The sequence below is a fragment of the Hydra vulgaris genome, chromosome 04 (genome assembly GCF_038396675.1).
Source record: "Hydra vulgaris chromosome 04, alternate assembly HydraT2T_AEP".
In the NCBI taxonomy this organism is placed as follows: Eukaryota; Metazoa; Cnidaria; class Hydrozoa; order Anthoathecata; family Hydridae; genus Hydra; species Hydra vulgaris.
Genome location: NC_088923.1, coordinates 33,983,423 through 34,010,000, shown reverse-complemented (window position 1 = coordinate 34,010,000; position 26,578 = coordinate 33,983,423). Strand labels below are relative to the sequence as shown.

The 26,578-nt window shown below is 28.9% G+C and overlaps 1 protein-coding gene and 1 long non-coding RNA gene across 2 annotated transcripts in view; one reads left to right on the top strand and one right to left on the bottom strand.

The window, feature by feature from the left end:
• Nucleotides 1-1,574, top strand: part of LOC136079773 (uncharacterized) — a 7,218-nt gene extending 5,644 nt beyond the window's left edge. Inside the window, exons 4-5 of the long non-coding RNA XR_010638206.1 lie at nt 378-605; nt 683-1,574. This is a non-coding gene — a long non-coding RNA (uncharacterized LOC136079773). The remainder of the gene's footprint in view (nt 1-377; nt 606-682) is intronic.
• A 7,477-nt stretch (nt 1,575-9,051) lies between these two features.
• LOC136079368 (52 kDa repressor of the inhibitor of the protein kinase-like) lies at nt 9,052-10,122 on the bottom strand. Its single transcript, XM_065795104.1, has one exon. The coding sequence runs from the start codon at nt 10,120-10,122 to the stop codon at nt 9,052-9,054; it is 1,071 nt and encodes a 356-aa protein (XP_065651176.1).
• Between the last annotated feature and the right edge of the window lie 16,456 nt (nt 10,123-26,578).

Genomic DNA, 26,578 nt, shown 5'->3' with positions numbered 1-26,578 from the left:
TGTTTCATTTTGGTTCAAAATGTACTATTAAATCCTTTCAATTATCTTATGATAGTTTATCTTTTTTCAATTCTTTGATAATCCAAAGAAATTACCAACTACTGCTTTTATTTATTACCAAAATTCTCTATCGCAGACAAAAGATTGCATTGTCATAACCGATTCATTATACCTTTTTTTTACTTAGTTTTACTCTACTGGTTTAATTGATCATTTATGTCTTATTTTATTATTTTAAGTTATTATTATGTCTCACGCTATTGGTTTAAAATTTTTTCAGTTATAATTATATAACTATGATAATTTAGTAATTAATAACACTACTTATGATTGCATTTTGAAAAATTATATTTTTATTAACTAATAATTTTTTTTAGTAATTGAACATAATCAGCTAAACGCACTGGAAAAAAATTTATTGGATCGCAGTATGTAGTTGACAGATACGTGTTATAAAACTAAATTTCCTACTTCAACTAACTATAAATCTTTTGGGTCAAATCAGCAGTTGGTTTCTTTTCAATTTCTATTACGTACAAAGAAATATAGAGATGAAAATAATTCAAAAGAAATATAGAAGTTAAAATAGTAAAGGAAATATAGAGGTAATAATAATTTTTTGAAGCAACTATACTTGCAACTCTATTTGTATGTAATGAACTTTAATTAAATACTTAATTAGATACCAAATCAAACCAAAAGAAACCAATCAGATATATCAATCAGTTTGGCTAATCTGTCGTTATGGTTTGAAATTTTTATTTTATTTTCTCTGTCAGCCATTGGAGTTTATTGCAGCTTTTTGTTCTGCTCAAATAATTTAACAAGTCTCTTTTTTAAGGATGTAAATGATAACACATTTGGTATGTTGCTGTTAAAGCTGCTTTAATCTTTTTGTTGGTTTTTCCAGGAAGTTTCTGTAAAATTATAATATATGTTTAATTGTACAATTATTTGAGGAGTAATATGCAGTATAGGTTGCTTACATTTTTTCACAAATACACTGAGGCATATTTGTTTAGACGCATCAAATTTTTTCTCTTTATCTTAATTTTTTTCTATGTATTGTCAACTGATATGCATGCAAGTTATTATCAAAATATTTGTTGTGTTGTGGGCTAATAAAAACCACAAGAAAATTTTTTCTATGTGTCTTTATTAACATGAGAGTATGTTTGATATACAAAAGCACATTTTTTAATTGGAATATATCTATAGACGCAATCAGGTTATAAACGGTAATTATTGATTTTTAATCACTTTTACACAAATAAATTGATAAATTTTAGTGTAATTTGATCTTTTGCTCTGCCAGTATCATTTTTATTGCATTTTACGAAATGCCTAAAGGAAAGTATTTGACAGATGCCGAAAAAATACAAATTAATTTATATCGTGGCTCAGAAATCTCACAAGCACTTTCTATACGAGAAATAGCATGAAAAATTGGAAGATCTGACCATGTCGTACGAAACTACATTGCAAAAGGTGACAATTATGGTGTAAAAAAAGCAACAAACGGCAACAAAGTATTAACAAATCGGCAAATTAATCGAATTCGCTTCGAAGCAACCAAAAATAAATTGAATGCAACAAAAATAAAGGATAAATTATTATTGCCTGTCACCAATAAACATGTTGCACATATTCTACGTACAACACCAAATGTAAATTGGAAGAAACTACACCAAAAACTAATGTTAAAAAAACACCATAAAATTGCTAGATTACAGTTTGCTAAAAACCATATGCATTGGACTCATGAGTGACAAAACGTAATATTTTCAGATGAAAAAAAGTTCAATTTAGATAATCCGGACTCTTACAGTTGTTATTGGCATGATCTAAGAGGAATAAATGACCCACAAACAAAACGAAATTATGGAGGAGGAAGTTTAATGATTTGGGGTGGATTTTCTTATTCAGGAAAATTGACTCTGTGTTGTGGTTTACCTAAAAAGAACTCAATAAAGTATACAGAAATGTTAAATGATGTTCTCATAACTTATATGGATGAAAACATGGACGATAATGCCATATTTCAGCAAGATAATGCTGCAATTCACACATCTAGGCATTCTATGAAATGGTTTAAAGACCACAACATCCCGGTTCTCGAATGGCCAGCTTGTAGCCCGGAATTAAATCCAATCGAGAAAGTGTGGGGAATGCTATCAAGAAAAGTTTATGACGCTAAAGCAGCCGGACACCAATTTAAAACTGTTACTGAGTTAAAGTGTAAAATCCTTGAAGCATGGTCCGAGTTAGATCAAACTACACTTCAACGACTAGTGGAGTTAATGAAAGGCAGAATTTTTGAGGTGATCCAATGTAATGGAGGACATACGCATTACTAATTTCCATCTTTTAATGTCAAAAATATGACTGCGTCTATAGATATATTCCAATTAAAAAATGTACTTTTGTATATCAAACATACTCTCATGTTAATAAAGACACATAGAAAAATTTTTTTTGTGATTTTTATTTGCCCACAACACAACAATTATTTTGATAATAACTTGCATGCATATCAGTTGACAATACATAGAAAAAAATCAAGATAAAAAGAAAAAACTTGATGCGTCTAAACGAATATGCCTCAGTGTATACTATATGCCGCATCATATCTAGTTCAAATGACAGTTCCAACTCAGAGAGTGACTTTGAATACCAAAATAATAGCTGATTTATTTTATATCTTAACATCCTGTTTACTGAAATATAATAGTATAGCATTATCATAGTACTTGTGAGCCATAGTATCAGTAAGCCTAGCAAAGTATTAAGCTATACAAAGAAACATAGGGTAGATTAGGGTAATATGTGGTTAAAATAATATCATCACGCATGAAATGCGTGATGATATTATTTTAACCAAAATCACGCATAAAATGCGTGATGATATTATTTTAACCAAAGGGTAATATGTGGTTAAAATAATATCATCACGCATGAATAAATCTGTGGCGCGAAACTTTGATGCTAAAATAATGAAATATATTTTTTCATAAAGAAAAATATGTTAGCCTAAAATCCAATCCATTTTTGTTTAAAACACAATGCATAGAAACATTTAGTTTCAACTTTATTTAAAGATGGCATTTTTGTGTAATATGGGCATGCTCAAATTACCCAGTGTTTTTCATTGAAATTACCTAGTTTAAAATCCTAAAACAGCAGCGGTTTTAATTGCTTTTTGAATAAAAACAAAACATGGTAAAAAAATTTAATATTTTAACAGTACTAAATATTTTTCTGTAGTTTAAAATCAAAAAACTTGAGTTTTTATCGTTCAAAAGTTTGAGTAAATAAAATAAAAAAAATAACGAACTCATTTCTTTGCGGAAAACATAGTAGCATTGTTTCAACAAAAAGTGGCTTAAAATTTGATTTTTAATGATAAGTTTTGTTAATAGCGAATCATTATATTTCAAAAGTTAGTTCTAATTGTCAGGTTGGCATTTTTTTACTCAATTAATGTTATTTTTTTGAGCTAATTTAAAGTGCTCATATTACCAAGTGGTCTTGGTAATATGAGCTTTTTTGCAACTTTTATAAAACCTCTGTGTTTTTAAGAAAAAAGTTTCGGGTGCCCAAATATAAAGTGGACCATGAGTAGCGATCCCTAAAAATTATTTATTCTCAAAAATTTTGGATCCAGCATAATAATTACATTATACATTATAGCTCTATTATTATTAAATATTTTAAAATTATAATTAATATTATTTACTACAAACTAAATACAATTACTAAAAATTAGAAATATTGCTTGTATTAAAACTGCGAGTAGAGCATGGATATTAATATATGCCTAATATTAAATTTTTCGATTGGTTTTGATTAATTTCGATTGAAAAATATTTCATTTTAAATCTGTTTAAAGAAATTTCAATAAAAATTTTTATTTAAAAGTGATTATTTTGGTTATAGTACACATGGATGAGACAAACATATCTAATATGTTTTTAGTTTAAAGCTTCTTTTAAAAAATAATTTAAAAAATGTGGACTTTGCGCTATCAATGTTATTACTATTACTATTAATATTATTACTCTTAATATTAGCCAAAAATTGCAGCAGGGGGTAATTCTTGTTCAATTTCACTGATCTTGGTCTAATAAATCAGAGAGAATATTTATGCTTCTGAAAAAAGCTATTTTCACTCCACCCTAATAAATATATATATATATATATATATATATATATATATATATATATATATATATATATATATATATATATATATATATATATATATATATATATATATATATATATATATATTAATACAAATAGTAATTTACTATATAATAATATACTCAAAATAAGTTAGTGTTAATCTCAAAAAGCCTTGGTTTTCACAAAACCAATTCTATGTAGCATGTTTCAGAACAAAGCCGTTTAATAATTTTTTTTTAATTTGATAAACATGCTTTGCAAATAATGTTGTATTTGTAAATGTTCTTAATGCATTGTTTTTAACAAGTTTTTTTTTTGTCATATGATGTGGTAATGTTTGCTATTTATTATGTGTTGTTATGTATTATATAAGTTAGTTAGTAGTTAGTAGTTAACGCTGTAACTGACAGAGTCAGTGAGTGTGTTATCAGTCACACTTTAACGACCAAAATAATCGATTGCTGCTGATCCAGCAATCAATTGCTGCTTTAAAGCTGTTGACCAAAGGCGATTTTACAACTCTTCTGGCGAGTTCCATAAATTTGCTACTTTATTAAAGAAGAAGTTTTCTCTGTGCTTATGATTTGTCATTTCTTTGGAAATTTTAAAGCACTGACCCGCATGATTATTAACGATGGGAAAACGATTGCTATTTTCTAATTTGTCAATAATATTCATAACTTTATACATTTGTATTAGATCTCTTCTTTGCCTCCTTTCCACTAGTGTAGTTAGATTTAATTCTTCGAGCCTTTTTGTAAAGGAAAGATTTTGATTGATGATACTAGTTAAGTAGCTTTGTGTTGGATTTTTTTAATATAGTCACAATCTGTTTTAAGAAAATGAAGACCATACCGGAACTGTAAACTCTAGTAATGGACGAATAAAAGTATTATAAAGCAAACAAAGTAACTTTGTTTAAGTTAACTAATCAAAACAAAGATTTTTTGATATAAGCAAGCATTATATTTGCTTTGTTAGAAGCATAAATCACTTGATTTTTCCATTTTAGATTTGTACTGAAAAGCACACCAAGATCTCTTTCTGTATCTGACTCTGTTAATTGAATACTGTTTAAAGTATATAAATGGTTTTGTTGTTGTGGCCATAATGCATAACTAAACATTTTGATATTTTAAACAGAAGAAGCCAAGTTTGAGACCATTTGTTAACAATATCTAGATCATTTTGAAGATTAGTAGCGCATAGCTGTAAGGGTAATTAAGAAAGCACTTTTGTATCATCAACATATAGTTTGGTTAGGTTAAGCAATTTTTTTGGCAGGTCGTTAATGTATAAAACAAATAAAATGCTGCAATTACAGAACCTTGTGGTACACCACTAAAAATCTTAATCCAGTCAGAAATGATTTTATCTTGAACAACTTTTTTTCTTCTATTTTCTAAGAAAACTACGATCCATTTAAGCATGTCAAAGGCTTTAGCAAAATCTAACAAAATTTCATCAACTGGAATACCAATAATGCTTTCTAAAAGATTAGTGGTACATGCTTTGTTTCTGACAAAACCATATTGCTCTTTTGCTAGTAGATTATATTTGTACAAGTACTATTCCACTTTAGCTCTTTTTATACTTTCCATAATTTTACATAGAACAGAACAACTTGAAATGAAATGAAACTAGATGATAATTGCTGAAAGAGTTTTATCACCTTTGAAAAAGTTTTATCATTAATGAAACTAGATGATAATTGCTGGAAAGACCTTATCACCTTTTTTGAATAGTGGCGTTACGTTTGCAAATTTAAATTGAACTTGAAACTGACTATTAGTTAAAGATGCTCTAATAATTAACGCTAAAGGAATAGCATATGCTTCAGCACAGTTTTTGAACAGAAATGGATGCATATTAACAGGACCACATGATTTATTTTGATTAAAGTTTTTTAACTTATCTAATATCATTTCGTGGTTGATAACATTTAGATCTGGATCAACAAACTTTGAGTGATTTTCATTAAATTCAACAGTGAAATGCGGAAGTTCCCCTTCCTCTTTTATTTTGAAAACATCTTGGAAACATTTATTGAGTAGATTAGCTATCTCTCTAGGTTTTTGAGTTAGATCATCATTTGCTGTTTTAAGACTCTGGTTAATTCTTTAACTAGTTGTTGGCTGTTTAGGTAGTTATACAGAAGTTTTGGATTGGATTTGGTTCTTTTAATCGAAACATTTTCATATGCAAGACGAGCTATTTTAATATTCTATATAGTAAGATCTTTTCATTTACTAGCACAGATCAGGTATCTAAGATTTTGCTTTTTTTTAATTATAGTTTTAAGATCATTTTTTATTCATGGGGCAGTTTTTTTTTTTTTCGAGATACATCAAACACTGGAATGAATTGATTACATGCTACATTTGAAAAGGGAATTAGTTAGTCATACATTTCCTAAACAGATAAAGTTTCAAATAGCATTACCCAATCAACATTTGCAATAAAGTCAGAGATTCTATTGGTGTCAGCTTTTTTGTAATTAAACTTTAAGTAGTTGTGAAATAAGTTATTAACCCTACACTGTTAAAAAATTTGCCGTAGATTCAACGGAGAATGTCCGGCAGCAAGCTTGCTTGTCGCCTAGGTGACAGCACTTTCTCCGTTAATATTAACGGTTTCCGTAGTTTCTATTTTCCGTAAAAACCAACGGAAAAATCCGTTAAATAAAATTTAAGAAAATCTATTTTAATCATATAGACCATATGTAAAACACACATATGGTCTATATGATTCTTAATGAAAGTCTAAAATATATTAATTTCTGTTGATGCACAACTATGAATAGCTTAGTTTTTACTAGTTTTCCTAAATTCAATTTACTTGGACTTAGCGCGTCTACCAGACAAACTCCTCATATGTTGATGAAATAATTATTATAGAAATAATAGTTACAATAAATATAAAGTAATAATATTATATAATACTCGCTCCGTCCGGAAATATGGTATACATTTTAGCGATTTTTGTTGTCCGAAAATATGGCATACATTTGCTAAAAAATAAATCAAAAAATGTGCATGACAAGTATATTATATTAACTTTATTTGAAACATTTTAATTAAATAAGAATGATTTTTTTTACTCAAAATTTGATTTGGCATTATTTTACGCTTCTTTGGAACATACATATTTTTCTAGCAGTCTACCTTCGCGACGAAGTTTTTCTTTACTTAAATGAGGTATTTTATAGCAATTTCCTCCACCTGCTAACATAATTAACTCCATACATGCTTGCAGTGTTGTTAAAACCTTATCGAGAGTATTTGCTTCTAATTGATGAAATACATCTTGAACACAATTTATTAATTCATCAATTGTGTTTGGCGAAGCTTCATGTTGCAGCAATTGTATGGAGTTAAAAAAACCTAAATCGAGATTATTTAAATCGGGGCTATTTGCTGGTTGCGCCTTAAATTTAATACTTCAGTCATCAGCAGAACCTAGAGCGACAATATCTGCATTATTATCAGAAAAATGGGGTTTCGCACTGTCTTGTTGTACGTATATTGTTTCTTTTTGTATGCTGGCGGAAATTTAGATTTAATTGCGGGAATTACACTTTCCATGATCAAAATTTTTACAATGTTGTAACAGATTCCTTTTTTTTTATTATTATTGTCCCTTTAGCCCTGTTCTTAGAATTTCTTTGAGCTTGATTTATAAACAAATGGCCATATTCCAATTTTTCCATCAAAATAATGCTTTCGATGTGCATCATAGCGTGGTCGAGCTACTGCAGTCATGAACATTACTTTCGTAATAAATCTTTTACTTTTGCATCTTCTCTCCGGTTCTTCTTCGTTTAACATTAAGTAATAAGAGCGCTTAACTTCAGTTAAATAAAACCACTTTTCATCAATGTGAACGTAAACGTACAAATCATCAAAAAGCAAATCTCCATAAATTGCAAGACTTTCTTTAGACAAGCAAAACTCCAATCTGTCCATTTTATTTTTATCTGTTAAAGTTGGTTTAACTGTAGAAGATATTCTTTTGATATACTTTCCCGACTTTCCTTCATCTGCTGTAATAATTTTTCTAATATACCTTGACGTTGTTCTTTGGTTAATTTTTTATATTTGGAATCCCTTCTTTCTAAGTTTAACAAATTTCCTTCAGAACTTTCCATACTCGTCTTGCAGCGGTATTAATTTTATTTGTCTCAAGAAACACTGATGTTTGAGAGTTAAGTTTAAAATTAAGAATGATATTGCTTACGTCAAATATTTCAGGTTATATTTTCATGAGTATTTACTATAACAATGTAATGACAGTTGCCAATTTACTTTTATAATCACGATAATCTAAAGTTTTGTTGAAATGTATACCATATTATCGGACTGAGGGAGTATTGTATAAAAAAATGATAAATGAACAAGCAAAAACGTTTTATAAACAGTAAAAACTGTAAATACAGGGCCGTACCGTGAAATTTTTTAGGAGGAGGAGGGGTCGTTTTTGGAAAAAAAGGCAGTTTTAAGACACCAAACAAATATCTTACTTAATTTACTTGATAAAATTGTCGTGAAACATAACTATATTTGTGTAAACAATGTTTACACAATCCGAATATTTTTTCTATTTTTATACTGCATAAGCGTGCAAGCTCCTTGTTAGAAAATGGGTATTGATACAAAGAAGAAGAATACTTTGAAAATGGTTTAAATTTTTATTCAAAAACTAAACTTTTTTCATACAGTTTTCTAGGATGTAAAGTAAAAAATAATTTTAAGACTTGTTTATAATCAACAATTTCATTGTAGTGGATATTCATGATGGCTAATGAACCAAGTCTATCTGCAGTTTTCTTTTCCAAAACATGAATTTTTAATCTACAGCTTCTGAGTTTTAAAGATCACTTTTATACATTTCAACTAACTCTTGGAAAGCAGTTATCTCTTCGCTGCAAATTTTCGAGGGAACCAAGCATAAAACCTTAGCAGCAATGCAATTTGTCTTTTGGAATCGTATTTTAATTTCTGAAATGATGGTGTCAAGATAAGGTATAATCAAGGCCCGTTTATAACATTCATGGGGACTCTCTGCAGGTACGTTATTTCTGTAGGCCTGTCTCATAGGAATTCTGGGAATCGTTGGTTCTATAAATAATTTACTTGCCATACGAGTAGCTTGTTTGTAAACTGCACAAGTTTCTTTTTCAACATTTTTCCGTAAATGGTTCAAATCGTCGATTGTTTCTTGAATGTTACTGTATCCATACACAATATCAGTTGTGCGCCCTTGTAACCTCTCTATTATATACAACAACGGGTGAAGTAAGCGGTACAAAGTTATAATACCAATTATGAATTCGAACTTAGTGATTGCATTAAGGAGTGAGTTAGCCTCTCTTTTTTCTTGTGCGTCCCAATCCATACTAAACTCTATATTGAACTGTTCTATATTAGAGTGTATTCCTAAAATAATATCTAATGCCTCTGCCATAAATGGTATAGCTAAATAAAAGTGTTCATATAAGGCATCTCTTTCTGACCATCTTGTTTTGCACATTTCTATCAAAATCTTTCTTCTTTCAGGTGACTTACAACGGTTCTCTGCATCATGCTCCAGCAAGCGATCTCTTTTCAGAGAGGTATTGAAATAAATGGATATATTTCTGTACACCTCCAAAATGTTATCAGTGATTGGTATTTTTGATGTTGCAGCAATTGACAAATTCAAATTATGTGAGCTACAATGTGTTACTATTGCTTTTGGTGATCCTTTTAAAATATAGTTGGCAACATCTTTTTTTACAGATTGCATGTTTGGTGTGCATCTACAAGAACCAAGATCAATTCCACTTTCGCTATAAAATTTCATCAAGCTTTTCCCAATATGTTTGCCTGTTATCCTGTCAAGATTCAAAAAGTCAAGAAATACTTTTCTAATTTCTTTTTCTCTATTTACGTATCTCATACATACTCATAGAATTTTTTGGTTTGCAGTTGTTACCCCGTCTGCTGTAAGTGAATGGTAGTTTGCAGCTTTGATTTCATTAATTAGCCGCTCTTGTATACATTTCTTTCCAATTATATCAATTAATTCATTTTGACTCTTGGGGCCAAGGCAGCTGACATCTTTGCGTAAAGGTGTTTGTATATGCGCATTAAGTTCAGCGTTATCGCGAGCTATTTCTTGCACAACTTCAAGAAAGTTTGCAGGATTACCTTTTTGGGTTGAGTTTTTAATACACTTTTCATAAGTTCCACAAAATGCAAGTCCTTGTTTCCCTATCAAATGCACTGTTCTACCTAATGTTTCAACATTGTACGGGTACATTTGTTGTCAGTTTTTTAAAGTGCTATCGCTTTGTCATGGAATGATTTGTCTTGGATCTTTAAAACGATAACAAATGTCATTAGCTTGTTCGATAGCTTCTTTATGGTATCTATTGCCTTTATGTAGTTTTTGTTTCTCTAAAACATTGGACATTTCCTTATATCCACGGTTAACAAAAGTTCCCAAAGATTTTTTTTTATCCTGCTTTAGAAATAAAGTGCAGTATATGCAGTAGACTGCGTCTTCACTTTTGCTGTAGACAAATCCATTTTGTAAATATTCTTCTTTACAAACACGTTTGCAACAATGTTTTAATGTTTTGAGAAATTGAAAATGTATCTTCTGTTTTAAGTTATTCGTAAACATTTTGTATATTTCATGTGGTGATAATTCTTGATTTCCGCACAAGAGTTTGTCAATATCACATCGTTTTTCTTTTTCTTTAAAACCACATTATTTTAAATTTGACCTATTTTTTAGGCAGAATCTATTTGTATTTTTAGCTGTTTTATGAAGTGTTCAATATCTTCAAGCTTTAATTTTCTATCGTTGCGCTTTGCTAAAGTGTAATTGAAAAAGAAATTAAAATCGAAGCAATTTTATTTATATATTTGAGTGATTTTTTTTTAAAAAAAAGTTTAAATTAAATATTTTTTTAAAAAAAATCACTCAAAAAATAATCTCCTTGTCTTTTTTTTTTGTAAAGTCTACTTCATTTTTCCTTTTCTCAACTAAGTATTTTTCATAGGCTGAACGAAAATTTTCGCATCCATCAATTATTGCTGGTGTTACCTTAATAGCTTCTGAACCATCACTTTAAATAATGAAGTATTTAATGAGTTGAATTGATTCGAGGGTATCTTCACAGATGTTGTTGCCATGTTTCTAAACAGAAATTAATAATAAAAACTATGATAACTAATGGTAACTAGGATTTTAACCAAACTATCATATAAATCCTTCTTTTATCATCTGGACAACACAAAACAATTTATTCTTGTAAATTTACCTTGAGTAATCTTTTGTTGATAGAAAATTTTTTTCCTGAATCTGCATTTCTATGTGGAAGAAGTAAAACTGTTAATGCCAAATTGGCAAGGTAAAAGTACTTTGAACTGCCATTTTCGTCTTCCAAACAGCGAATCTAGTAAAATAACTACACCAATTAGTTATAAAATGATGAATAGTGGGTTGGTTTAATCGTTGATCATCTATTTTCATTGAAAAACACAAAATATATTTTATGCATTAGAAAAATCATATAAAATAAAAGTTACTTTACCTTTTTCCAATGTAGATTTTGAATATTCTTCAAAATCTACATTGACAGCAGTGTTTGTAACCGATATTCCATACTGTCATAACAAATTGCCCAATATGAAGGACGTGTTTTAGAGGCTTTAAGAGAAAACTCTTCTTTCTTTAAAAAATCTGGTAATTTATCATTTTGAAATTCTTGAAATTCTTTCTTGGCAATATTGCAGAAGTCAAACTTTGAAAATATTTTCTAAAAGACATTTTGATCCAATGGGTCTAAGCTTAAAAATACTTCATGTGATATTCGGTCAATTGCATCAACTGCTTTTAAGCCATCATGTTCCTTAGGATGAAAGTATATTGCATCACGTATCACCTGAAAATAAAACCAGCCTAAAAATCAGCTTATGGAAAATAAAATAATAATAAAAAATTATAAAAATAAAAATAAAAATAGCAAATATAAATTGCTTAAAGAAATACAAATGTTAAGATAAATGGCAAGTGTTAATAAATACAACTCATTTGGATATCCAGAAGAAGATTCTTTAATAGGTACGTACTGCTATTGGACAAAAAGTTTTTCATTAAACTGACGACTTTCTTGCTAACAAGGCCATCAAAAGATTCAAGCTTCAAAGCAGTTTTCTAACCAAGTTCACATTTGTTCTAAAAACATTACAAGTTGTTTATCTTAAAAATAACATTCTAGCATAGTCAATTTTGAAAATTAAAAAAACTAAAATAAGAAACCAACTCATAAGAAAGGCATGTTACCTAGTGAATCTCAGCATTACTTATGTCAAGGGTTTTCAACTTTGATATAGGCTTTAACCGTTAGGATGGTTGCAGAATAACATCGTCATCGTCAATAACTTCGCGAGCAAATTCTTAAGAAGATTCTGCATCTTTGAGAACAGGACTGTAATCATTGGCTGTTTTGTTTCTAAGGCAACTATGAAGCCTAAGAAACCATGAGTAATAAAGATAATAGAGTATGCAATGGCAGGCAACATTTTATTATTTCGTGCTTTCTTAATACCAATGTACCTTTCAGTTGTTGCAATACCTGCTTTACCATTGAACTCTTTTTGATTTGGTAAAACTTTTAAAAACTATTCTCGCAAATTGTCTAACTGCTCCGTTACCCTCACTTATACGTCTTGAATGCTCATCCAACAAGTAGAGGCGTGTCTCAATATTTTTTGACCTTGGAACTCAGTGAATGATTTCACAGCGAAATATTATTTTTGCTGAAAATTTAAAAAAACTGTGCAAATCAATTGCTAATCTGTCTAAATCAATATTCTCAGAAATCAACGATTTTAAACCTTACAAAAAAGAATTGGAAACTGTATGGAGCGGACATGATCCAACATTGATAATGAATTTTTCTTTTTTTTCAAAATCATTTTCTAATTTTTTTAAATACAATTTATTGACGTTGGGATCGTCCATACTAATGGAAAGAATTGACTCTGGTCGCAACTGAATTTTCCCTAACAACTTTTTAAAATGACGAAGAAGGCCTTTCGCAGTAAACCTTCCTACAAACAATACAATTCCGCAGTACACCTTCCTACTAGGGTTGAGCTTTTACCGACTTTTAAATTTACCGGTAAAACGGTAAAAAAATCAAAGTTTACCGGTAAAATCGGTAAAAAATAAAAAGGCATAAACAGAAGACCATAAAATGTAGTAATATGTAAATAAAATACATTAATGTTAGTTTTGAGATTTATTTTTGGATAAAAAATGAGCTTTGAGAAAACAAAGTGTATCAAGTAAGTCGTCACTCATTCTGCATCGAATTTTTGTCACAAATAATCCAGACAATTTGAAAATTCCTTCAGCAGTAAGAAGAGTTGCATTTTGTCGACAAAGTGCTTCTGCTGCTAATTTGACTGGTTCAAGAGCAGCAACAATGTCGGATAAAATGTGTTCTTCATCATCACTGCAAATCAAATGTGGAGAAATGTCCTTCAATACTTTTCTGATTGAATGTTTGACTTTGAGGAACTGTTGAATCATTGACAGCAGACTGTCCCATCTTGTTCTGCAGTCAAGGATAAGTGAAACCTCTTTTCCGTGCTCTTTCTTAATTTCTTCTTGAAGGACGTCATTTTTGACGGGCGATTTTCGAAATAACTTGACAATTTTTCTGACTTTTGTGATGACAGATTGCAAGTGAACTTTCACTTTCGGAATAGGAATGTTTTCATCCATGGCGGCACCAAGCAAACTGACTTCGGTGTCAGATTCAGATTCGTCACTGCTGACGTCGTCGTCGCTTGTTTCTTCAAATGAGGTTTGTTGGATTTGTTGAGAAGGCTTCTCGTACAGCACTTCTTGAACGGCCAAGTGCATTCCGTGGGTATAACAAGTTTGATGCTCGGTTGGAACCAGTTTTCCGAACTTAACCATCATGGAAGCTCCGTCAGTAACTGAGCAGACAATGCTGTCGCCTAGTTTCAACCCAAATTCTGCCACTTTTTCAGTGACAACAGCTGCAGCTTTTTCAGCCGGCAGAGATCCGGAAATTCGAGTCAAGCCCAGATTCCAGTGATTGTTTTTTTGATGAATATTAATATTCGTGTACCTTCGATTTTTCAAAGAAGTGTACTCAGCCAGTGTAATTGAAAAGCGTTTTCCCATTGCCACTAAACAATTGAAAAAGTTTTTAAGGTCATTCCTTACGCCAGTTGCAAACTTTTTAACTGACTGGATTGCTTGTTTGTGATTTTTTGGGAAATTATAACCTTTTTCAGACATTGCAGATCGAATGAAAGAGCTGTTAACAATGGCATTGAAACTAAATCCATCCAGTGCTGTAAGTCTTGAAATCACTTCTTCAATTGATTGCTTTTGAAAAAAAGTTGAAATCTTAGGCCTTTTTGATTGTGATGCAGCTTTTGGTGTCACTTTTTCCTGTGTTTCTTTTTTGATTCCATGTTTCTTGTCTAAGTGATACCACATTCCAGTTGTGGAACTTGTGTATTGACTTGTATTTCCACGAATTTTGCAAGTAACTGTTTTCCCTTTGTTTAAGGTGTAGTGTTTCCAAGCGACCGACATTTTGCCAAAAGGCAAATCAAATTTAGTGATGAAGACCACAATAAATATGAATGATGAAGACTTTGCAATGACATCGCAAATGGCAGTCGCTTTTTTGTAGCGGTGAAAAAGAAAGAAAAAAGAATCATTAAGAAAAAAACAAAAACTATTAAAAGTAAAAAAGAAAAATATATATATATTAAAGAATAAATGAAAGCATTAACAAAATTAAGCCAAAAGAAAAAAAAAGGAAAAAAATGTCAATCAAATACAACAAAAAGATATCTTTAAATTAAAATGTATGAAAAAAAATGTGTGTGTGTGTGTTTGTATTGTGTTTTAATGTTCCTGATTTTCTCGTTTGTTGACTTTTCCTATACATTTTTACCCACCTAATCTATTTTTGTCTGTTAGCTGGAGATTTTATTATTTTATATTAGAGTGTGACGTGTTTATTTTAAGTTTTTTTGATTATTATTGTAACGGTTGTATTCTAGTAGTATTGATTATAGTTGTTAGTATTATTATTTTTTTTATTTTTTTATATTCAGTCTAGTTTTTCTTTATTTTTTTTTTTTGTTTGTTTTCTTTTGTTGTTGTTTATTATAATTTTTTGTACTTGTTCTGTACTTATTCTTTATTTTACTTTTTATATATGTTAAGTATTTAAAACTTTTTAATTCTTTCTGTTTATTTTAGTTAATTGGTTTTATTTAGTGTAAATTTATAAATATTATACTCAATAGATTATTTTTTATGAATATAGTGTTATCATTATTATTAATTCATTGTTCATCATTTTTATTATTATTTGTGTTAAGAAATATTTTTTTATATCAACTTATAGGTATTTACTTAATATTAGTTTTATAACTATTTGTAAATGACCGTGGATGTAATATCGTTTTCCAGAATACATTGATTGATAAATAAGTCACAAGAAAGTAAAATCGTTTTTCTTAAAGTGTTTAGACAAATCTAAACCAACAAAATCACTTTTCAAGCATAACAAACAACAGCTTTGTTGACAGGAAAATGAAAATTAAATTTTTAATTTATTGGTTAAGCCATTTCAAGCATTCTAAAACATTTTCAAGCATCCTTCAACGTTATTAAAAAAACAATATTTGCCGAAATTTACCGACATCATTTTACCGGTAAATCGGTAAAACAATTTTACCGATTTACCGGTAAATTTTCGGTAAAACCTCAACCCTACTTCCTACAAGTACAATGTAATTATTTGTTGAAAGTGATTAGAGTAGTACATGGCATAAGCGTCATATTGTTTTTTGTCTGTGATGTAGTTGTTTCAATCGAAATATGAATGGCAAACATTTCAACTCATTCTAAATATATTTTTAATGTAAGAGAAAATGCCAAACTGAATCATATATTTAAGTTTATCAGACTTCTGTTGATATGCTTTAGTAATTTCAGAATCCGGAAACATATGCTAATATTTAACATTATCACCATCAGCTGCTGAAAATGCACAGTTTGAATCAATTATATCTAAACAACAACAATTTCAGCCGTAACTACTTGGTATTCGTTACTTAAAATTTTGCCTTTTGTAGGTAGTTTCAGAGCTAAACCATCTAAATTTGTCACAAATTTAGAGTGCGATCTAGCTAATTTTTCACTTTCTTCTTGTTTCTTTGACTTTAAATGCAGATTAATCTGAGTTACACCAACTGAAACGTTTATGTCCACAGAACAAAATCTACAGAAGCCATGGTTAAAAGAATTATTTGAAGCATTTATGCATGGATAGCTCTTTTCCCGGCATAATTGGTATTTAGTCTTTCCCATATGGAAATCTTTACTTCAAAAAAAAATTAATTATTTTAACTAAAAAATAAGAAGAATAAATTGCACTCCTAGCACACACTTTTTATGACACAGAGTGTGTCATAAAAATGGAAAAAGTCTGATAAATCTTACGGAGTTTTACAGTTATTTACAGTGTATTTTTAATAATGAAATCGAAAAAGATGACCATATGACCTTTATTTATGTTACCGAGGACAGATCTTGGATCAATAGCACAGATGTTTCCATGCTGTGTTGTGAAGATTAGATCAAGAGTGTTAGTAGCAGAATTATTTGAAATTTGAAAAGTTGGAACATTTAGATGCTGAAATGTTTTGCTTAGAGTTTCACTAAATTTATGTTCGATGACATTTTCATTTTTAATGTTTGTGATGTATCCACTTGACTATACGATCGATGGGAAATTTTTATATTCTTTTCTATCAATATAGTCTTTAGTTTTGAAAACCAAATCAAAATTGTTCATGTCAACATAATCGTTTGGTCTGTAAAACCAACTAAATACTTGTTTTCAAAATACACTGTAGCCCAAATTTGTCCAGTTTTACTTAAGTTAAAAACAGCATCGCTTGGCTCTAACGATTTAATAGTTTCAGTAATATATAGACACACACCACCTCCTTCGCGCCCATCATTTCTGTCTCTTCTATATAGATTATAGCCAGTTAGATATACAACCGAGATGCTTATGAACCATGTTTCACTAATAGCTATTATTTGTGGACGGTACGTGTCTACTACCCAGCTAGCAAACAATATTGGTGTAACAATGGCGAGATATTGGGTATCTTGGCCAATCTTGGCCAAGATATTCAATATGGTGCCAATTTTTTCATGCACTATTACGCCAATATATCCTTACCAATATTGGCAAACAATATTGCGCCAATATTGGCATATCAATATTGGCCAATATTTGCCTACCAATCTTACTCTATTATTGTTTTACTAATATTGAAATACCAATATTGGCTCAATATTACCATGCCAATATTACCCAATAATGATATGCAAATATTAGTGGAGTATTGTTTGCCAATATTGACTTAAGATTAAATTGGTAATATTTGCCAATGTTTACATTTTTACATATTGGTACGGATGCGTAAGATTATGGGATATTCATAATGTCCTTAAGTTTTCTTAAGTGGAAATAGTGAAATAGCACCTTTTTTTAAAGTCTAATAGCACATTTTTACGTAAACAGACATCCTTATGCTATTAATTTTTTACAAAAAAAAATCAGATTTTAAAATAAAAATTTTTAGTTATGAAAAAAAAAGAAGTTAGAGAAGTATATTTAAAACTTTTATTTCTTTCATTTTAATATATTCACACCTGATAAGTAAAAATTACATTTTTTTTTGTTATTGAATTTCCCATAACAAACTCATGTAATGTATGTAAATAGCTTGTAAATCAAGGTTGTAAATAAAGCCTTACAGCACTTTGTATTCTTTTAATGTAGTTATTGTTTCAATGGGACGAAATGCTCGTGGTTTATGGCATTTTATAATTAAAAAAGCGCGATAAAAATAAGGCGTACAAGTATAAATAATATTATTTTGACAAACCCCCCTTAAATTTTAGGTTTCATGTTTTTAATGTAACGTTGTGCAAAGTTTTATTTATTTCTTAATTTATGTAAACTCTTTTGATCAAAAAAATTTTTTAAACCAAAAGAACTTTTTATTTTCTTTTTAATACGTAATATTTATTTATTTTATTTATTTAATCATTTTATCACCCAAAATTACAGGTAAAAATACAAAGGGCATAAAACTAATATTTTATACTCTAAATTTAAATTCTTATGAAGATTCTCCTTCCGATTTGGCAAATTTAGTTGTAAATGCGCATTAGAAACTCGTTTAAATACGTATCGATGTGGTATTGTATGTTAGCCATTTTATCGTGTCGAACACGCATTAGATGCGTATAAAGACAGGTATACAATACGATTCCTTCTGAGTATCAAACTCGCATTTGAAACTCTTGTAAACACGTATAAAACACGATAACCAGAGAATATTCAATACGATATTTTCCTGGTATTACATGCGCATTTCAAAATTTTCCAGAATACGCATTATTTACGAATATTTGTTAGCCATTTTATTGTGTCAAACGCGCATTCAAAAAAGACATCAGATGCGTTTAAAGACAGGTATACAATACGACACCTACTGAGTATCAAACTCGCATTCAAACACGTATAAAACACGATAACCAGAGAATATTCAATACAATTTGATTAACTAATATGAATTCATAACATAATTATAATGACTAGCAGTAAGCAAATCGTAATACGGGTTATAAGTTATCAAATCATTAATACCAATAAAAACACATTAATAACTTGATATATTATCTGAAAAATTAAATACAAATTTATCTATAAATATTTTAACTTTGACTCCCTATCAGCAACGTCATTGCTTATAGGTAACGACATAAAGACCGCATTAACATCAGTTGAGTTCTTTTTAAAATCTGTCACAACACAGGTGCCAGAAAAGAAGTCAAGTAAAGCCTGCAAATACCTTAAAAAAGACATGAAAAAAAAAAATTACCATTTTTAATTACAAAAGTACTATTTGCATTTTATTGTTAGTAGAATTAGGATAATAATAACAGAAAATATATATTCTGTGTCTAAAGAATAATTAAAAAAAGATTATAAAAAGGCTAGACAACACAATGCATACATTGTTACTATAGTAACGCTGGCAAATAACACCACAACTTAATAAGATATTTTATTAACTTAAATACTTGGACTTAAAAGATTTTATTTATTACAATATTTGAACAATCAAGGGACAATTATAGTTAAACAATTTGAGCAACTATATTATAAAATAGCAAGCAACTCGTAAAATATTTCTTATAAATGGTCATTATCATTTGTGGTATTAGGAAATACGTAAGAGCTCAATAATTACATAAGTTTTATTAAATCGCCCTCTCATCTAAGAGAGAGAGGGAGAGAAAGAAAGTGTTTCCAAAGCAGCATGTTAACAAATGTAAAAAAGCACGGAATAAACAGTATTAACTGGTTTTATTATGTTAACAGTAAACAAAATTATTTTTACCCTGATTAAAAGCTAATTTCCAGCATTTCTTAATTAAGCTCCAGCTTCTCTCTAACTGTTGACTAATGATTAATAGAGTAAATTTCACATCATACTAAATTTACAAAATTAAAACCATGTTTCAACAGTTAGCTAATCAAAAGATAACAAAGGGAAGACAAACTAAAAAAAAAATGAAAAAAAATACATAATTATGATTATATTCTTTTGATTAGAAATTATATAAAAAAAAAATTATTTAGATATTAAAGTGTTAATTGTTACCATAAATAGTTCAACTCATACTTTACTTTGTTCTAAAGTGTTTAAAGTAAAATCAAATCAACAGACATTAACACTGCTTGACACTGAATTCTATCAAGTAAGTTTTCTGCACGCCAAGTTGCATTTCTGCCTAGATTTATTTTTTTCATTTGACAACTATTTTCAAGTTGCCTATTAGCATTAGAGCCTAATACTATATATTTCAATTTCACTGTTATCATTAAACATATTACCAGTAATCTTACTATTATTACAACTGAATAAATGAACATAAAAGAAACTTACAAATAGTGATCTTTTCTAATCAAAAACTTTATTTAACTTAAGATTTATTGAAATCCATATCTTTTTACATGATTATATACATGAGTGGTTTATCAAAAATATTAAACAATTTTTATTTACATCAATTATTTTTAATTTAACAAAGAATCTAGACTACAATGCACAAAACTATTTTTACCTTAATGCACAAAAATAATAAATGCACAATCTTGTATAAAAAATTGAAGCAATGTCAGTCAGTATATTTTACTCTAAAGTAATTATATATATATATATATATATATATATATATATATATATATATATATATATATATATATATATATATAAATATATATATATATGTATATATATATATACATATATACATATATGTATATATATATACATATATATATATATATATATATATATATATATATATATATATTATATATATATATATAATATATAATATATATATATATATATATATGTATATATATATATATATATATATATATATATATATATATATATATATATATATATATATATATATATTAACATACCTTTAAAAAGTGGAATAACACTTTACACAATGAAATATGTAAAAACATCATCTTTTTTTTTTAACTACTTTCAAAAGGAACTAATTTATTTTTTCTAAGAAAGAATATTTATATAGATACATTGAAATATAAAATATACTGAAACAAAGGCAGATTTATGTTTATAAACTTTCGTGCCAACAAATTACAGTCAGTTTTTAATGTTAAATACATAAAACGTATATCTAATATGATATATATCAAATATAAAATAAATCCAATATAAAATAAAACAAAATAGTAAACTTACTCAAATCAGTATCAGTTATACTGTGTGAAGTTACTAAAAAACACTTCATTTCTTTTCAATTGCTCTAAAAAATAACTTTCAGCTCTTTCCAATTGCACTAATAAATAAAACAAAACTTGCTTAGCTGAGTTGCCTAGTTTATAAGAATCTGAAAACAGATAAGTAAAAAACCAAGAACAAACAAACATTTATTTATTAGAACCACTATATTTAAATAAACTAAATTAAACAAAGAATAATGCCAATTCTCCTTATAAGCTAAAAAAAAAATTTTCAGCTCAAATTTGCTTGCAGACCTTGCTTGTAAAATCATGTGAATAAGAAACACATTTAGAAAAGCCTAAAAACTACTTAAAAATGACATATGCAACATTGAAGTTTGAACGTTGACTGGAATAATTATTAGCAGATGTTTTTCAAAAATTTACATATATTCGTTCTTTTATATCGCATAAATCCATCATATGATAAACCTGAAATGAAAAAATGTAATGGATAAGTAAATTTAAAGAAAACATCATTTATGAATCGAAAATCAATATACCTGATAGAGATAAGATGTCATAATAAGAGAGAAGTTGTTAAATATTGTTATTTTATGTTAGCTTTTAGAAAACAATTTATGTTGATACATCATAGTTCTAAAAATTCAAATTTCTATTTAAGAAATGTTCTATTTCAGAAAGACCTCTTGGCTGTCTAACAAAGTCAGAAGTAGTGGACTGGGCTATATCCAGCATTCGATTTGAAATCGGTTGTTGTTGAGCAAAGCTGATATGAATTTTTTATTTAAATTTCAAGAAAAAAAGAAATCGACAACACACTCCTAGGAACAAATTGTGCATAGGTTCAATGACAAAAGAATGTACCATATCTAAATTATTTATTAGCAGGCATGGACTGTTTCCATTCTTGTGTAACGGATAAGCATTTGACCTAAATTCAGCATCAGTTCTTAAATTTGCATTGTCATTTGTATAAATACTTCTTCTTTCATAACACTCTGACACAGATGTGCACCTTTCATACCCATTTTTTGATGTGTGACCTGAGCAACATCTAACAAATGCACATGCTGAAGCATCACAAATAAAATTACGTAAATTAAATTTATAATGCTTTTCATTAATAACTAATCCATTAAATGTTAGGTTATTAACTGCAGTTACAAAATCTTGTAAAAAATCATGAACACTTGACGGTTTTGCATTTCCACTATAAATAGCCACCAGAAAAGGACAAGATATTATATTAACTATTGAACAAAGTAATGGCCAAAACTGCAAATTATTTGAGCGCTGAATAGGAAGTCCATCAATATTGACATCAATAGTTATGAAGTTAGTATCTACTTCAGCATTATTAATAGCAAATATATCATCTATTCCTTTCTTCAATCCTATGTAAATGTAACTACCATCACACTTGCTCAATATACCAATAGAACTTGGAGTTTTAATCAATGTGCGGGCATCTTTTGTTATGTCACATTTTTCAAATTTTCCTGACTGTCTGAGAATTAGCAGTATATCATTTATAGCATCTCTTGTTAAATTGTGCTTAACTGCAACTTGTGCAAGTTCTTCACAAATGATATAACGCTACTTTTCCATTGCGTAATAAAAAGAAATGAAGTAGTTCTATTGTTTTTAGAATATTTTTAAACAAAAGAGTTTGCATAATTTTCAACTAAGATGTATTCAAAGAAATAGATTTTAAACATAATTTAACAACTATTGCATAATTATGCGCTCTTCTTTCAAATACGCAAAGTTGCGCTTTTAACTTTTTTAGTTTATGTACATAAAATACGATTTAACCATGATATATACTGGTTTGGGTTCAGAATCAATATCAGTCTCACTGAATTCAAAATCACTAGAAAAATCACAAACATTTGATTCATCATCTTGACTGTTATTCTCGCCTTCTGATAAGTACTCACTAATACTGACAGATAGTTCTTTAAAATCATCCCGACTTTTGTTTTCCGGTAACGAAATAGCTTCAGATGATTCATTCAATGAACTTGACAGCAAATCAGTCTGGTAATCTATAAATAATGAAAAAAAAAAATTTCTATATATAATCTATATCTGATGAAAATAAGTAAATAATGCACTGATAATCAGTAAAAACTGTACTGGAGATATGTGATACTGCTTTAACAGAACGATATCTCTTCATATAACTTTTCATGTATTCCTGACGATTCCTTTTCATTCCAGACAAGCTTTTTACTTAATTTATCAAGAGAAACCTTTTTAATTCAAATTTTGCATTCGCAATTTCAGTTTAAGCATGCGCTTTAAAGCAAATATTTTCGTTTTTCCATTGAAAAACGAAAATATTTGCTTTAAATATGTTGCTATTTGATCACAATCAGGTACGATATCGTATCCGATTTTGATCAAATATTATATAATACGTATTTTTGATAAATAATTGGTATCGAACTCGAATTCGAAACTTAAAACTAAATGCGTATTTTCTGGTATCAACGGCGGTATGTTATACGTAATCAATACTCCGAGTATTTACAATGCTGGATATGCCGACTGGGTTGGAATGCTTTCTTCCATCAAACTTTTGATTATCATTCTTTGTTCTCTGATGTTCTAGAATTCAAAGAACTGGTTTAAAATTTCAACTGGAATTCAGAACCAGAATTCAAAGGACTGGTTTAAAATTTCCGCTATATTATCTTCTACGTCATCGTTACGACGTTTGATAATGATTTTCTCCCCTTTAATCAAACACTGAATGAAGCTTAGCTCCAGGTGGTTGCAAATTTTCATTACTTCGTTGATAAAGCAGTTATCCTTATTAACATCAGATATTTGAGTTAAAATTAAGGAAAAACAAGTCGGATTACTCAGTAATCTAATAAACAGAATCAATTTGTTTCGAACGAGGATGGTAGATACGTCATCAGTTTTAAAATAGGAATGCAGATAGTTTTTGCTGTATTTTGAAATACTAAAGATAAATTTTAATGTTGATCTTCCGACAGAATCTAATTTATTAGGAGAAGTATTGTTATAACCACAAATTTTTAATCCTTATGGTAGATTTGGTACACAGCCAGAGGTTTGGTACACAGCCAGAGGTTTGAACAAATGCACTATAGTTAATAGTTGACAAAAATGAATTCCAGATTTTATAAGAGCTATGGAGATTGACTGAAATTGAATAACTTTTTCGTTTACATTTGCTGATTGGGTTGTAGCTGTATTTTTTCCATGGCCTTAATTTTCCTATAGGAATCCAAGGCGTTTCAGTTTATTATTGATTTTCTGGGAAAAACCAACTTTACAATCTGAAACAATTTGACTTAATATACTTTCAGTGTAGATGTTGTATAAATGTGGCGATAAAATGGATCCTTTTCGCACACCTTAAGACAAGCGGAAGTTATTTGATTTATGTCCAACATATAATATATTAGCTGCACCCGAGCGGTATAATGATTGTAGTGTGCGAACTACTGATAGCGGTTGGTTTTTGTTGTAATAAAGTTTTTCAAACAGCAAATCCCAGTTACAGCTATCGAAGACCTTATTTGCGTCTAAACTACAAATAGCGAGTTATTATTATTATAGAGCTTATTGTCGCACTCAATAGGAACTCTGCATGCAGGGTGGAGCTATTTTGCTTGAAACTAAATTGATGAGTGGCTGTCTGATATTTCCGGACATACTTGCATGATAATATATTCAAAGAGCTTTGTCAAGATAGGTGCGATACTAATACCACGATAGCTATCTAAATTATTAAAAGATTTTTTATAGGATTTTACTATTGGAATGAATGTGGAAGTTGATAAGTACTCCGGCACAGCTCCATTATTAAAGAAACTCTTAAAAAACTTTGGAAGCCATATAAGGAGGTTGTTGTTAGAAGAGTTTTTAAGATGTTCTGCAGTAATTCCACAAGAGTCACGTGATCTATTAAACTTTAACTTACGAATACAAGATTCAATGTCGGAAGTTAATAAGAGTATTTTATTAGGTTCAACTATAAGTTGGGGAATATTGCAGTGTTTGGAATTGTTGTTTGTAATTGTGGAAGTGTTGAGAATTGTATAAAAGTTTTGTCAAAATTCTTCTACAATTTTCTTTCTATTTTGTTTCTTATTTATCTTAAAAATACGAGTGTTTGGACTAGATTTAATTTTTCGGATATTGATCCAAAACTTTTGAGGATTAGTTTTTCGAACATATTCAATGTTTTTGGTAATTTTATTGATTTTTAGGTTACGAGTTTGTATTTATTAAATGAAATAGATTCCTGTGATCTGTTATAGTTACATTTTTTTTATTCTTTAAAGTGGAAAGAGAGAATGTCTTTGCATAATTTAATTTCTGGTGTCCACCATGATTTAGAGTAAATGCAAAATTCTTTTTTTTGAAAACATTCTTTTTCGCATGTTGTTTGAGTTTGTTTTTCTATTGCTTTTCCAATAAAAGTGTAATCTTTGAAGAACTGAGAGAGGTTCCGATTATAAACTTCAATAAAGTAATATACCTAAAAAATACGATACAATCCAAATAAAGCATTATTTGGATTGTATCATATTTTTTAACTATATTTTTTATAACTGGAGTTAGACTTTTATTTTTAAGATTAATATGTGTAGCGATGGGTAAATGGTCACTCATGTTTAAATGTGAAGGAGGAATAATTTTACAGTTTGTAAAGCATATTGACGATTCTTTTAAGAATGCTGTGTGATTGATTAAGAAGAATTATATAGCGTTTTATGCTTATAGATATTGGTAGGACCAGTACCACTAATTATATCCAAAAAAAAAAAAGCTCATTTGCTTCAAGAAAATTAGACAAATGCTTAAAAAAGTTGTTTCGAGTTTGGTTATTTCAAACTTCCGTGTCAAACATATTTTCAGGAAATGACTGATAATCGCTGACAATTATATACACTCCTTCATCTTCGTATATGTGATGGAGGCAGTTATACTAAGTTGAGACAGATATTGTTCTAATGATTCAGAAGTATTTCTGCATGAAATTAGATAAAATGCAATAAAAATAAAAATGCTGTTGCCATATGAACTTTTTACTTCAAGAATGCGTTCATCTTCGCGTATTGCGTGAAGGGAAAGCATTAAGTTTTTACGAACAAAGAAAGCATTTCCCCCAAAAGGTCTTCTGTATTCTTTCTTTTCAGCAGAGTGAAAAGATATTTTATGTGTCGGAGTTGATAGATCGTGTAAATGTTTTAATAAAAATTATTTCAATGAATATTGATTGTTTTTTGTCCAGTAAAACTCCTTTTTTTTGTCGGTTACAAGCGTACTCGTGAGCATATATATATTATTATATATAAATTATGTTAGTGTATTCTACAAACAGAGTGCTCAATGTTCTTAAAGAACAGAGCAATAATAAATAAGTAAAAGCACTTATCTAAATTATGTTTTTTTCAACACTGTGTTTCA